At 41.0% G+C, this 15,438-nt stretch overlaps 1 protein-coding gene across 2 annotated transcripts in view; it reads left to right on the forward strand.

Annotated features, from left to right (window-relative positions):
* Window positions 1-4,682: 4,682 nt before the first annotated feature.
* Window positions 4,683-15,438, forward strand: part of SEC61A2 (SEC61 translocon subunit alpha 2) — a 34,944-nt gene continuing 24,188 nt past the window's right edge. For both annotated transcript variants that reach the window (XM_030323199.1, XM_030323200.1), the window contains exons 1-4: window positions 4,683-4,786; window positions 6,856-6,923; window positions 8,027-8,092; window positions 13,914-13,992. In XM_030323199.1, coding sequence (XP_030179059.1) covers window positions 4,780-4,786; window positions 6,856-6,923; window positions 8,027-8,092; window positions 13,914-13,992 — 220 coding nt within the window. In that variant the 5' untranslated portion in view covers window positions 4,683-4,779. The remainder of the gene's footprint in view (window positions 4,787-6,855; window positions 6,924-8,026; window positions 8,093-13,913; window positions 13,993-15,438) is intronic.

The following is a 15,438-nucleotide window of genomic DNA, read 5'->3' on the forward strand; positions in this document are numbered from 1 at the left end:
TTTTTCCTCTGTCTCCTTCTCTCTCTGCCCCTCCCCTACTCGCTCTCTCTCTCAAAAATAAATAAAACATTAAAAAAGAGGTGGGGGGGGCGCCTGAGTGGCTCAGTTGGTTGAGCGTCCGACTTCAGCTCAGGTCATGATCTCATGGTTTGTGAGTTCAAACCCTGCATTGAGCTCTCTGCTGTCGGCGTGGAGCCGGCTTCAGATCCTCTGTCTCCCTCTGTCTCTGCCCCTTCCATATTTGCTCTATCTCTCTCTCAAACATAAATAAACCATTTAAAAAAAGAACCATTTTGCTAAGTTTTCTGTCTGCATACTATGAGGAAAATATTCTAAAGCATAACCTCTTTTAGCCTGACTGTAATTACCTCTGAAATTTTATTATTTAAAAATTCCTTGACTGACAATAGAAATCGTATCCCTTCTACAAAACTGAGGAACTACAGTTGAAAGAAATTAGGGGTTATACAGGAAGGAAGTCACAGATAAGAGTCAAGACTTTTAGATCCTGGGGTTCCAAAAGCTTCACCTCCATTTCTCTTGGATTTACTTGGGTATTTGGTTTTCATCTTCAGCTTCTCATAAGTTTCAGGCTAAAACCATCATATTTTCAGGACATTTGGACAACATGCTTAAATCCTCAATATTTATAACCCATGATGACACAAATAAACAACTCCTAAATTACTCTATGGAAGTTGTAGTTCATTGTCATGGTTGTATTTAAATCTGATAAAACAGTCTAAAGCACACTGTCATTTCCCCAATTGACATTTGCAAAATCAGTTAATTTTAGAAAACTTTTAGTAAAAGTGTGTTACTCTAGAGCTGTTTCCCTGTGTCTTCTCTGATTCATATGGAGAACAGGCTACAAATGAACAAAAATAAGAAATGACCCTGTAAGAGTAGAATGGTATTTCCTCAATAGTTTATTGGACATCTGCATATATGGCATTGTTCTGGACATTAGAAATACACAGGAAGAAAAGAGAACATGGTTTGCCATTTGTCCTCAGTTGGACTAACCATCTATTTGAGAAGACAAAGTATTTTACACGTAGGGAGAAATGTTCTTGTTGGATGTACTAAGACAGTGTGGGATGTCAAGGTAGAGTGAGATTTCTGACAGCTGTAGATTAGGTGGCATATTGTGGTTATACAAGAAAAAGTCCTGAGTAGCACGTAGTAGCAGAAAGACTGAGGGATGTTGAAAGGGTAATTCACAGCAGTGATCTAGAGTGTCAAAGTTTATTCCAGGCTCTTACTTGAAAGATGGAGTTGTAGCAGAAATAGAAAGTAAAGAGAAGTGCAAACAACTTTCCTTCTGTCAATTAGACTTTCAATTTCACACATCTTTACTGAAAGGAAATTATATTCATGAAACTACCTCATAATCTAGGGTCAAAACTGTATGTAAGTCAACCATTTGCAAGTCACTGTAGATGATGCCATCTAGCAGTTTATGGATAATAGGGAAGATTAGACAAGTATGAAAATGATTAATACAAAGTAGAGTGAGGTAAGAATTACGTCATAGAAGGGGCGCCTGGGTGGCGCAGTCGGTTAAGCGTCCGACTTCAGCCAGGTCACGATCTCGCGGTCCGTGAGTTCGAGCCCCGCGTCGGGCTCTGGGCTGATGATGGCCCACAGCCTGGAGCCTGCTTCCGATTCTGTGTCTCCCTCTCTCTTTGCCCCTCCCCCGTTCATGCTCTGTCTCTCTCTGTCCCAAAAATAAATAAACGTTGAAAAAAAAAATAAAAAAAATAAAAAAAAAAAGAATTACGTCATAGGATGTGAGGTTATAACTAGGGCAAACTGGATTTTCCCAAAGTGGCTAGAGCAGTATTTTGCTCCATCTGCCCTTCCAGAACCTTGCCACAACCACACCTAGAGGTAGAGTCAAACTTCCACCTCTCTTGAGATTGAGCAGGACTTTGTGGGTGCCTCTATGAATATGATACACTGAAAGTGATGTTGCGTCACTAACAAGGTCCCCCTTGGCACCCAGAGGCCATGTTGTGAGGAAGCCCAGGCAATGTGAAGGACTGTGGAAATACTGGAACTGACAGCTTCAGCTGAGCTCTTAGCGCACAGCCAGCTGCAAATGCTGGACTTGTGAGAGAGCCTTCTGATTATTCAAATCCCCAGCCTTGGAGCTATCCCAGATGACCCCAATTAGAGCAGAGACCTGTGCATCCCCAGCCTAAATTGCCGTGTGTGTGTGTGTGTGTGTGTGTGTGTGTGTGTGTGTGTTCAAAGATAAATAATGCCCCACACGGGTTACAATGGTCAGGACAGCTTTTAATCAGTAGTATACTATTGCAGTAGAAAAGAGAGTCCAAAAGGGCTAGTATCCAAGAGCTCACCAAACTCCACACTCAAAAAACAAATAATCCAGTGAAGAAATGGGCAGAAAACATGAATAGACACTTCTCTAAAGAAGACATCCAGATGGCCAACAGGCACATGAAAAGATGCTCAACGTCGCTCCTCATCAGGGAAATACAAATCAAAACCACACTCAGACGTCACCTCACACCAGTCAGAGTGGCCAAAATGAACAAATCAGGAGACTATAGATGCTAGCGAGGATGTGGAGAAACGGGAACCCTCTTGCACTGTTGGTGGGAATGCAAACTGGTGCAGCCACTCTGGAAAACAGTGTGGAGTTTCCTCAAAAAATTAAAGATAGACCTATCCTATGACCCAGCAGTAGCACTGCTAGGAATTTACCCAAGGGATACAGGAGTACTGATGGATAGGGGCACTCGTACCCCAATGTTTATAGCAGCACTCTCAACAATAGCCAAAATGTGGAAAAGGCCTAAATGTCCATCAACTGATGAATGGATAAAGAAATTGTGGTTTATATATACAATGGAGTACCATGTGGCAATGAGAAAGAATGAAATATGGCCCTTTGTAGCAATGTGGATGGAACTGGAGAGGGTTATACTAAGTGAAATAAGGCATACAGAGAAAGACAGATACCATATATTTTCACTCTTATGTGGATCCTGAGAAACTGAACAGAAACCCATGGGGGAGGGGAAGGAAAAAAAAGAAAAAAAAAGAGGTTAGAGTGGGAGAGAGCCAAAGCATAAGACACTCTTAAAAACTGAGAACAAACTGAGGGTTGATGGGGGGTGGGAGGGAGAGGAGGGTAGGTGATGGGCATTGAAGAGGGCATTTTTGGGATGAGCACTGGGTGTTGCATGGAAACTAATTTGACAATAAATTTCATATAATAAAAAAAAAAGAAAAGAGAGTCCAGAGTGAACTGAACTCAACTTTAATTTGTACAGAGGCAACTGGAGTTTTAAAGGGAAATTAAAGGAACACGGATGGGATGGGTGGGGCTCAGTAGAGTCAGGGAAGTGAAAAATTACAGAGAGCTGGAAGGAGGAAGGATTGGTCCATGTGACACCCTTGTGGGTTTGTTAGCTGGTGCTTATGGAAGTTAGGCTCCTACCCTCCTCAGAGTCTGGGAGACAGAAACCCTTATCTTCAGGTGTTGGTAAATTTTTCTGGCAGTTTTGAGTTTTCCAAGGCAGATTCTCTAAGGGAGAGCTAATGTCATCTTAGGGATGGAGCTGTCAGAAATTTTGTTTCTGTTTTAGTCTCTCTAGTCCAAGGTAAAGCCTAGTGGAGAAAGGGCTCATAGGAGGCTGGATGGAGTTTGGTCAAGGAGAAAAATCTCTCTCTCTCTCTCTCTCTCTCTCTCTCTCTCTCTCTCTCTCTCACACACACACACACACACACACACACACACACACACGAATAATTTGTTTCCTTCTTGGACACAGATCTAAGCATTAGAACAGATCACTGGATTTGGTGATTATGGGTCATTAGTGGCCTTTGAAATAGCTTGTTTTATTAGAAGTTAGAGAAGTTACACTGCAGGGGGTTAAAACTGAGTTAGGAAATACATTTGAACGGCTTCTGTATGTCAATCTGGTCCTTTAATTTTCACACCTTTAGTTCGCAGCTATTATCCTTATTTTACTGATGTAGCTCAGGAAGGTTAACTGCCTAAAGGCATTAAGAAGGAGAGGAGGGATTAAACTGTGGGGCTGGCTGATTTCTAGGATTGCTTTCCTTTACACCACGCTGTCCAGGAAGGGTAAAGAGGACAAAATCCTGATCTCTGTATGTCAGAGAAGCTGAAGAAGGATCACGTGTAATAGTGGAAAGTTCATAAGCTATTAACCATAGCCAAAGTGTCACAGATTTTTGAAAGCTTCCAAGAAGTTCCGATAAGGCGGGAGCAAAATAAAAAAGGCTGTTAGGGTCAACACTGGTTCTCCGGACGGCTTAGCTCCACGTCTCAGGGCCGCGACCCTCGGGCGGCCGCTTTGGCCGGGTCTTGACCCGTCGCGCGGGGCGCCCGGGAGGCCTGGGCCGGACCAGGCGGGCGAGGAAACCGCCACTGCTTGACACCAAGCTCGCAGACGAGCTCAGGCAAGAAAGGCCCCAGCCGCCATGGTCTCGCCCAAGCTCCCGAAGCCCGCAGCAACGCGGGAGCACGCCCACAGGAGCGCCGGCGGTAGCCATGGCAACGCGCTGGGACGTCCGCCGCGCCGGCTGCCAACTGCCTGGGCCTCATCGGGGGGCGGGGCCGGGCGGGGCCGGCGCGCGGGTCACGTGGTCCAGGGCGGAGTCTGCGCGGGGCCGGCCGGAGCGCGTCGGGAGCGGGCGGCGAGACCCAAGCCGCGGGACCCGAGCGAAGGCAGTGCCGAGGCCGCTGTGCCCCGCAGGGCCGCCTCAGCCGCCGCCATGGGCAGTGAGTAGCGTCGGCGCGGCTCTCGCCGGGGTGCGGGCCCCGACGGGCTGCGGACGGTGGGGCGGGCGCCCGCCCGGGGTGGCCCAGCCTGGGGGCCGGAGAGGCACGGGCCGCGCCGGGCCGCTGCGGCGGGCGCGGGCCGGGGGCCTCCGCCGAGGCTCCTCCGGCGGTGCGGCCTTGCCCCGGCTGCCTGCGGGGGCCCGCACCCGGAGGCCCGGGGTTTGCGCTCGCTGGGTGGCGAGGAGCGGGGGACGGCGAGGGGCGGCCAGTGGTTTTGGGGGCGGGGAGTTAGGGAACCGAGTGAAACCTGGACCACTTCTGATTTTTCAGGAGCTTAGGAAGCTCGTATTTTTATTTCCAAATCACCCTTCCTTGGCGTGTTAGTTGGGATGAATAAAGCGCCCTGGCTTGTTTGGTTTTTTAGAAAGTGATGCATGGCATATATATATATATGTTAGGGGAGGAAAGAAGCGCGATTGGTAGCATAGCGTTTTCCCTAAAATTTTCATTTCAGTCATTTTGTAGCGTTTACTGAAAACTCACTGTGTGTCAGGCTGTATAAACCTCAGGGTAGGGACAAGGCCTTGAATTATGGGCATCTTTGAGGGCCATCTCCTAAACACTCAACACCACATGTATTCACATAGATACTTACATAGCTGTTCAGATGTTTGTTGGATGAGTGGGTAAGTGCAAACGGGAGCCGTGCCCCCATTGGCCAACTAGTGGACATTTAGAAAGGAAGTAGAGGAGACCCCTGACCTTGAATTTAAGTATAATCGGTGAAATTCTGCAACACAAGAATGGACAAGTGGCTGACAAAAGCATTGTTTGAACTCTCCAACACAAATGATCATAAAAAGCCAAGAAATCTGGGAGGGGATTTGGATTGAGGTGGGGCAGAAAAGGGATAAAGGGGTCTAGGAAGTTCCTGATGTGATTAATATTTGTTTTGCATAGAGAATAATTCTTCCATAATTCAGATTTGCTTTCCAAATAGTCCAGAATCGTACTTGGGCAGTGAATATCTTCCCATGAGAATTTCTGAATTCTTTTGTCAAACATCAGTGACTGCCATCATTTTGAGAGTTTCATGAGATTATCGAGTCAACTTTTGGTTAACTGTGAGAGCGTAATTACTCAGGTCCGTGTTAAAACAATTTCGTGATGTTAGTATACAGAATCCAGTGTCTGTAGGGGAAGATGATCATAACTAATAGCTAGTTGTGCCTTCTTGTGTTTCTGCACATTACAGACGCTGGCAAAGACTGAGAGAATATCATCTTCATTCTCCCGTTCTTTGGCAGGAATTGACTTAAGCTATGCCAGAAGATAGTGTCTATCCTTAAAGAACCTTGGTTTATCTTACTTTTGTATATAATGAGTTCTCTGGGAAAGCAGTACTTTCTAATGAAATGTAATTGTCATTTTCTGGGCTGATTATTACACATACACAAGTACTTTGAGATTGTTATGTGGGAGAGCAACCAGGCAATGAATGTTGACTTAGTGAAATGAAGTAGAGATTGTATGCTTCAAAAAGAGCTATCTATATAGCAGGTGATTCCGCGATGTTTCTCACGTATCCATTTCAGCGTCTTTCCATCTAAAGTCAGTCCTGCAGTCTAGCCCATTTCCTGTTGTACTTTCCTTCTGTATTCCTCCTCTGGTAGGTCTTATTTTCTTCTCTGGCGTATTGTCTTGTGGGTAACGTAGTAGACTGCATTTGCTTCCTTTGATGTATTTTGATGCTCGTTGAATTATTCCTTTTCTATATATTATAAAGCTGGATTCAAGCATGAGGAAGCAAAATCATGGTAAAAGAATGCTTGTATTGCTTCCACTGACTAAACCCTTAAACCTTTTGGATTCTTTTGTCCCTTGAATTATTTCTCTTCCCTGATGTATTTGAAATGGAGAACACCATGATTACTTTTGGAGGTAGGAATGGGATGGATTGCCATTGAAAGTTAGAGAACATTTGTATTTGTTTCTGTGAAAAGGTACATCTCTTTTTAAAAACTTTGTGATAGGGACATTTATTCTTTCTTTCTTTTTTTTTTTAACAGTCAAGTTTTTAGAAGTTATCAAACCTTTCTGTGCAGTTCTACCAGAAATTCAGAAACCTGAAAGGAAAGTAAGTATACCATTTTGGTAATATAGAGGGCAGCTAAATGACTTGTGCTCCTGATGGATTTACCATCCCCAACCCTCTTATGGTGTAATTGGAGAAATATTACCTGCTCCTCCTCGCAAGAGGCACAAAGTGAGTAAAACTAGTATGGGCCAGTGTAAATCCAGATAGGTTATCTTGTGGTCTTAAAAATGACGGTTCTTTGAGGTTGACATTTCCAAACCAAGTGTTTCTTTGGCCTCCCTGTTAGATAAGATACTCTTCTATCTCTGGTGATCCCACTGCACTATGAATGACCCAGTCTGCTGGGTCACTTTGGAGGACTACAGCTGTTTTACATAAATGAATTAAATTGTGCAAGTATAGACCTCGCATTTCTTGATCATTCAGTACAAAGAAAAATTACAGAAATGCATTCAGAAAATAATGTGACTGTATCACATTGTTCTTCCATCACTGTACACTTTTGGAGCTAAGGTATTTAAATTCAGAAATAGTGTTAATCCCGAAGTGGCCAATTCCCAGACAGTCCTCTTCTGCTGTGCTTGTGATATCTCACAAAACTAATGGGAGAGGGATGTAGAAAGAAATAAGGAAAACTTGTGTTCATCTTACTGTTTTATTTACAAGGATATATATATATATATATATATATATATATATATTTTTTTTTTTTTTTTATTACTTTGAGGTTTTAAAAATAGTTGTTCCAGGTCCATGTTAGGCGTCCCAAGAAGCTCTAGCTTTTCATATTCCGTGAAATATTTGTAGCATATTATCATGGGCACCCCAGCTTTGCACAATGCTGTTAACTGAAGTGCATGCGTATTGGGTCTGTGTCTTGCATGTTGTCCTTTTTGGTTTCCGTTAACATCGTGCGGTGTGATGGGGCCCTGTATGTAACTTACTTAACTCTAGGAAAAGGAAAGAAAGTTATGTTCGAAAAGTTGAGCTGTTTGCTTTGGCTGCTACTAACTAGGTGAGAGTATTGTAATAGCAACTAATAGGAGCATGTCACGATGCGGAATGTTATGCTTTAATGTGGAATTTTGCCCTGTGATTGCGGTTTCCTGGTTTTGATGGCTCATCCTCATTTTGTTGTACAGATCCAGTTTAGAGAGAAGGTACTATGGACTGCTATAACTCTCTTCATTTTCTTAGTATGTTGTCAGGTATGTAAACCAAATACTAATTAGATATCTATGCAATTGTTGGAGGGTTTTGGTTGGTTAGAGTTTGAGCAACTTATTTTAGTTAAAACAATAAATACCATTTGAGCATTGTTATTTTTAATCTGACTTGGTGACGAAAATGGTTACCTTGTTCTAGTTTTTTTAGTAGTGGGTTTGAACATTTTTTCCTTTTTTTCTCTTAGCGTGCAGTTAATAATCTTTACCCACTTTTTTCTTGAGATTTTTTGTTTTCCTGATTTAAGATGGATTTTTGTATATAAATGTGTTACACCTTTGACATATACATTGCAAATGTATTTTCTGTTTTGTTTGCCTTTAATCATGTTGTAAGTAGCATGTATTGATTTAAAAATCCCCCAAAGTCAAATACTAGAACCCCAGTAATATGCTGTATAAGTTGATGAAATTCAGTGATGCGTTTAAATGATATTTTGCAGAGATTAAGTTCACAAAATGAGAATAAATGTGACCTGTCCATGTCATGGGATTGTCGTGTGGATAAAAATTAGATAATTTAGGTGAAAGTTTTTTGAGGATTTTGAAAAGCTATTGAGATACATATAAGGAAATATAAAAAAAATTGTATTAGGAAGCAGTGGAGTACATTAAGTCCATAATCTGGGGAAAAGCTAAATATATTTTTTTGAAGAGTGAAATGATTTGATCATTAATATTTTACTACTGTATGTAGTTTAAAATTGTTTTGGGTGGTCAGGGAGAGAGAACTTTTTTAAAATATGGAAAAGTAGAAAAAATAATCTTATTTTTACCGCTTTTAACATCTTAGAAGTTCCCTTCCTCTCCATAAAAACAAAAAACAAAACAAAAAAAAACCACACAACTTTATGAAGGTATAATTTATGTATGGTAAAATACACTCATTTCTTAAGTGTACATTTTGAAGTATTTTGACAAATGTATACACCCACATATCTAGTACCTCAGTGGATATAGAACATTCTGTCACTCCAGAAAGTTCTGTGTAATCTGATTAGTCAGTTTTCACCTCACCCCCAGTGTCAGGCAAGCACCGACTTGCTTTCTGTACCTAGAATTTGATTCTTTTCTTTTCTTTTCTTTTTTTTTGAATTTCACATAAGTGGAGTCATAGAGTGTTATTCCTTAGCGTCTGACTTCATCACTAGCTTTTTGAGGTTTGTCCGTGTGTTTGGTGTACCAGTAATTCATCCCTATTTCTGAGTAGTGTTCTGTTTTAGGACTATATCATGATTTGTTCATCTCTTGTTGGACATCTTGGTTTCCAAATTTTGGCTATAATACAGTTGCTGTGAACAATCCTGTGCAAGACGGTGAATATTTGTTTTCCTTTTTCTTGGGTGAATACCTAGAAGTAGAATTGCTGGATTGTATGGCAATTATAGGTTCAGCTTTATAAGAAATTGTCAAACTTTTTTCTAAGTGGTTGTCCTGTTTTATATTTTCACCAGTCATGGATAGGAGTTCCATTTCTCTGCGTCCTTGCCTACCCTTGATACTGATCGGCAGTTCAGTACTAGTCCTCTAACGGGTAGGGTTTTAATTTGCATTGCCCTGATAAATGATGTTGAAGTTTTAATGTGCATTTCCCTGCTAAATGATATTGAGCAACTTTTTCATGTACTTATCAGGTGTTTAGCTTCTGTGAAATATCTTTTTCAAATCTTGTGCCCATTGAAAATAATTACATTATTGTCCATTGAATTGTATGCATTGTAAAATATTTTCTGGATTAAGTCCTTTCTCAGATGTATGTACTGTGAATATTTTCTCCTAGTCTATAGCTTGGCTCTTCATTTTCTTAATATCTTTTGAAGAGCAAACATCCTAAGTTTTGATCAAGTCCTTTGATGGCCCATGGTGTTTGTTTCCTGAGAAATTTTTGCCTCTTCTAAGGTAGTGAAAATTTTCTCCTGTGTTCTTCTAAATATTTTACAGTTTTAGCTTGTATGTTTTGGTCTGTGATGTATTCCAAGTTAATTTTTGTGTTATGGCATAAGGTAAGGTTGGTATTCATTTGTTTTCTGTATAGATAGCAAGTTGTTGAAAGGCTGCCCATTCTTCATTGAATTACCTTGGCATCTTTGTTGAAAATCAGTTAGCCATATAAGCATGGATATATTTCTGTACTCTGTTCCGTTCCACTGATGTATATTCCATGATTGTTATGGTCAACCACACTGATTACTGTAGCTTTATAGTTAAGTCCTGTAATCAGGTCATAAAAATCCTCCAACTTTGTTTTTCCTTCTCAAAATGGTTTTTGGCTTAAGTAGGTTCTTCATATTTCCATATAGATTTTAGAGTCAGCTTTGTCAGTTGTTATACGAAAGCTTGCTGAGATTATGGTTTTATTGCTTTGACTTTATAGATAAGTTTAGAGAAAATTACCGTGTCGACAGTATTGAATCTTCTAATTCAAGAGTCAGCAAACGTTCTGTAAAGGGCTAGGTAGTAAATATTTTAAGCTTGGCAGCTAGAACCCAAGAACCATAAGAACTGTATTGCTCAAAAACTGTGGCATTTCTCACGACTGTTTCATGCAGTAAATTAATTTATGCATTTTATATTACTGTATTATTTATTTTTTTCCCTACAGTATGATTGCACAGTTGCCAAGCTGTGTTTTTTGTCTTTCTCATGCTTGGGCAGTTCTGCTGGTGATTTCTTGATTCTTTTACCACTGAATCTCAGGTTTATTTTCCCCTCCCAGCCACAGTTAAAGGGCTTAGGGTCTCCTGTTCTACGCATTGTTCTTTGACCTGAGGGAATGGCGAGAGGGGTGATGAGCCATGAGAAGCGCAGCGAATGCTCCCTGCACTCTGCTTTCTCTCTTCTCCTGGGTGGTTCTCACCACGCGACTGAGGAGGGCTCTGTTCCTTCCTAACCTCAGATCAGGTCCCTGCCCTGTAATTGTCAATTGGACCAGCAGAGAGCCCCACCGCTCACTTCTCTCATCCGTTTCTTCCCAGCTGCTGTTTCTACTCCCTTCTAACCAAAGGAGGCAAAAAAGATAAGGCTGTCCGTGCAGATTGCTGTTCTCCAGGTTTGGAATGTTGTGGGAATTGTGAGGAATCTCTTGCCTTCCATTGTGATGGTTGGAGCCGCCTTGGTGCTGAGTCTCTATCTACTTCTCAGTTGTCTATGGTTTTCTCGTGCCCGTGACCACTAGTGCTTCAAGTTTACGATTCTTTTCTTCTTTGGCTGTTTTACAGATTTTTTTTTTCCTTTTTCTTTTTCCTTAGCTTTTTTCAGTTGTATTAGCTTTTACTATTTTACACGTTTTAAAAAATCGTGTTTTCTTATGTACTGGGGAGGATATTGTGTAACTGAATTGCAGCTCACCACCTTAGCCCAGAAATATTTTGCTTGGCTTTCCATTCCCACTGCCTTTGGAAATCCCTACTGCTAATTTTCTTTTGTCTACCTTATCGGTTGAGGGTTTTCATTAAAATATAGAACACTTCTCTGAAGTACTGTACTGTATCTTGTCAAGTTGAAACTGATTATTGTATGTAATTTAGGGCAAAATCCGGAACTTTGCAACTGTGACGGTCACAGAACATAGCTCCTGTTGCTGCCCAAATACTGTTGTACATAAACCTACAGCTATGGATTTTACTAAGAGGAATAAAATTAGACACTGAGTTTAATAATCCTGTTGACTACAGGAAAGGAGGGAATACCCTTACTTAGGGGAGTTTGGCTCACTTTTTCTTGTTCAGTGTCCCCACAAATTGTCTAATTGTGGAGGAAATGGCCATCTCCATCAGGTGCAGTTAAGGAAAGTAATTTGACTGATTGACCTCTTTCCACTTAGGGAATGTTGTGATGTAGACTGTCCTATAGTGTTAGTTTTAATACAATAACTTCCTTCCTCCCTGTTTCTGAAGACCATCTGCAGCATTAGGGTACGCGTAAAATATCCATGCTTCTTGCTTCACCAGTTTTGCTTACCCAGCTAATAAATCCAGACATCTAGAGAGGTTTAGGTTGACCAGATGGGTCATTCACCATTGTTGGCAGCATCTTTTGGAACTTAAAAAAGAAAAGCAGCTTTATTATAAAGGAGGTTTTTGAGATTGGAAATGTATTTTTCTTTTGTGTCTGATCTCCACATGGGGAGGGGAGGGGTATGGCCTGGTGTTGTGTCCTAAACATTGGTCATATAATACAAAACGTTCTGAAGTTAAGAATTTATTTTGTTTTCTGATTAAAAATTAAGACGCACTCACTATAGAAAACTTGACCAATGCTGAAAAGAATAAAGTCAACCATAATCCTACCCCTACAGATTAGTATTCTTCAAGATTGTAAATATTTACACTTAGTTTTATCTTCTGAACATATTTTATAGTGTTGAACTTTTATTCATACAATTCTGCACCTTTCTTTTTATCCCAGGGTTTCTCAGCAATGGCTCTGAATTTTAGGCCAGTCAGTTCTTTGTTGTGGGGGCACTGCAGGATGTTCAGCACCCCGACCCCTACCCACTAGATGCCAGTAGCATCTCCCTTCAAGTTGTAACAGTTGTCTTCAGATAGTGCCAAATGTCCCCTGGGAGGTAAAATTGCCCCAGGTTGATAACAACAGTGTCATACTTAGTGTTGCAAAATAAGCACTTCTGTATGCTATTATAAGCTGCTTTAAGTATAAGTTTCAGTGGCTGAATAATATTCCACTGTATATATAATCCTCAGTCTTACATTGGGAGTGTGACTGTGGCTGTTCTTAGTACCCATAGCTTAGCAAAATTATTTTATGACTAGGTAGATATATCCTATAATTTATAGGTTGTGGTATTTTTTTAAAATGTTTATTATTAAAAAATTTTTTTTAATGTTTATCTATTTTTGAGAGAGAGACAGAGAGGGAGAGGGGAAGGGCCAGAGAGAGAGGGAGACAAAGAATCTGAAGCAGGCTCCAGGCTCCATGCTGTCAGCACAGAGACCAGTGCGGGGCTCAAACTCACGGACCATGAGATCGTGACCTGAGCCGAGGCTCAGGATCATGACTGAGCCACCCATGCGCCCGGAAATGTTTCTTTATTTATTTTGAGAGAGAGAGAGAGAGACAGAGAGAGAGAGAGAAAATGAGCAGAAGAGGGGCAGAGAGAATCCCAAGCAGGCTCTGTGCTGTCATCACAGAGCCCGATGTGGGGCTTGATCTCACTACTGTGAGCTCATGACCTGAGCTGAAATCAAGAGTTGGACGCTTAACTGAGTGAGCCACGTAGGTGCCCTGGTAGGGGTATATATTTTTTTTAATTGTAAAACACACATAACATAAAATTTACCATCTTAACTATTTTTTTAAATGCTTTATTTACTCTTGAGACAGCGCGCAAGCAGGGGAGGGGCAGAGAGAAGGGGACAAAGGATCCGGAGTGGGCTCTGCCCTGACAGCCCAGAGCCTGATGGTGGGTCTCGAACTTGTGAACCACAAGATCATGACCTGAGCTGAAGTTGGACGTTTAGCCGACTGAGCCACCCAAGCGCCCCCACCGTCTTAACTATTTTTAAGTGTACAGTTGAGTAGTGTTAAGTGCATTTACGTTGTTTTGCAACAAATCTTCATCCTGCTAGGTATTTTTACTAGTAGATTGCTATAAGTAGTGATTTCTGTTTTTTTTATTTTTGTTTAAAAAACTTTGCCTTTAGGTACACTTGTTTTGTTACAGAACATGGGAAGTAACGGTTTTTTTTTTTTAAGTATTGCAAATATTAAGTAATTGAACTATGAATTAAGTTCCAACTTAATTGACATAATTCATTTTTAGAAACTGTTTTATGTAATATTATAGATACCACTATTTGGAATCATGTCATCAGATTCTGCAGATCCTTTCTACTGGATGAGAGTTATTCTTGCATCCAACAGAGGTATGGACTTCTGCTTTTGCCTCCATGCTCGTTAGTACCGACATCAGATAGACGGGACAATGTGGAAACAACTATTTTGTTGTCTGCAGGGGTGGGGAGCATATGGTAAAAGAAACTCGTTGCCTAAGAGAAGAGACCAACACATAAATACTTACAAAACTCCATGTATTGTAATAATAGAAGTATGTATGGAGTCTAGATGTACAATGGAGGACAGAGGGATAGCGCCGGCTGGAGCTTTGGTTCTCCATCCTTTTATGGGTCATGTTTCCTTTGAGAATCTAGTTGAATTTAAGTATACTCTCCTGAGAAAAATTCGTATACGCTCACACACACATGTTTTGCATAAAATCTCAGGAGATTCACAGACCCTCCAAAGTCTGCCCTTGGGTTTTGTGTGGGACTCAATGACCCTGATCTGCAGTGTCAGAGAGCAGACAGTGCTGGAATGGCATTTGAATTGGAACTTAGTGTGTGGATTCATGGGAGAGGGAAGCCTGAGCTAACAGCACATGTGTGTAAGGCAGTGGCTAAAGAGATAGGTAGGGGCTGGATTATGAAGGGTTTTGTTGGTAATTTTTTTAGATTAAGATAGTCATATTGGTTAATTATTTTAAAATGCACCAGAATTTGTATAGTTAAAAAAATTTTTTTTAAATGTTTATTCTTTTTTGAGAGAGAGCATGCATAAGCGGGAGAGGGGCAGAGAGAGAGGGAGACAGAGAAGCAGAAGCAGGCTCCACTCTGTCAGCGCAAAGCCTGATGTGGGGCTCGAACCCGTGAACCGTGAGATTATGACCTGAGCCAAAGTCAGGTGTTCCACCAAGCCATCCAGGCACCCCAAAATTTGAATATGGTTTTATATAAAGCTGAAAATGAAAGTCTCGCATGTCAAGGTTAACTCCTGGGAAGGTAATGGATTGGTGAATATCTATCCAGACCTTTTCTCTGCATATACACTCACATATGTAAATTTATATTTAGTTAACCCTTGAACAACATGGGTTTGAACCATGTGGGTCTACTTCTACATGGATTTTTTTTGGTAAATACAGTGCAGTGCTGTAAATTTGTTTTCTGTTCCTTATGACAGTCTTCATAACATTTTCTTTTCTCTAGCTTATTTAATTGTAAAAACACAGTATATGATATATATAAAATATGTTTTAATTGACTGTTGATGTTATTGATAAGGCTTCCAGTCAACAGTAGGCTATTAAGTTTTTGGGCAGTCAGAAGTTATATGTGGATTTTTGACTGTGTGGGGTGTCAGTGTCTCTAACCCCTACATTGTTCAAGGGCCAACTGTACTTTTTCTTTTAAGCTAAAAATAAGGTAAACTATGTCACTATTGTATTACTTTAGCGTGTTGACTTAATATTTTGGATGAGGTATTTCATTTAATGGCCATATACCATTCCATTAGATGGATATGCCATGATTTTT

The sequence above is a fragment of the Lynx canadensis genome, chromosome B4 (assembly GCF_007474595.2).
Source record: "Lynx canadensis isolate LIC74 chromosome B4, mLynCan4.pri.v2, whole genome shotgun sequence".
NCBI classification, from domain to species: Eukaryota; Metazoa; Chordata; class Mammalia; order Carnivora; family Felidae; genus Lynx; species Lynx canadensis.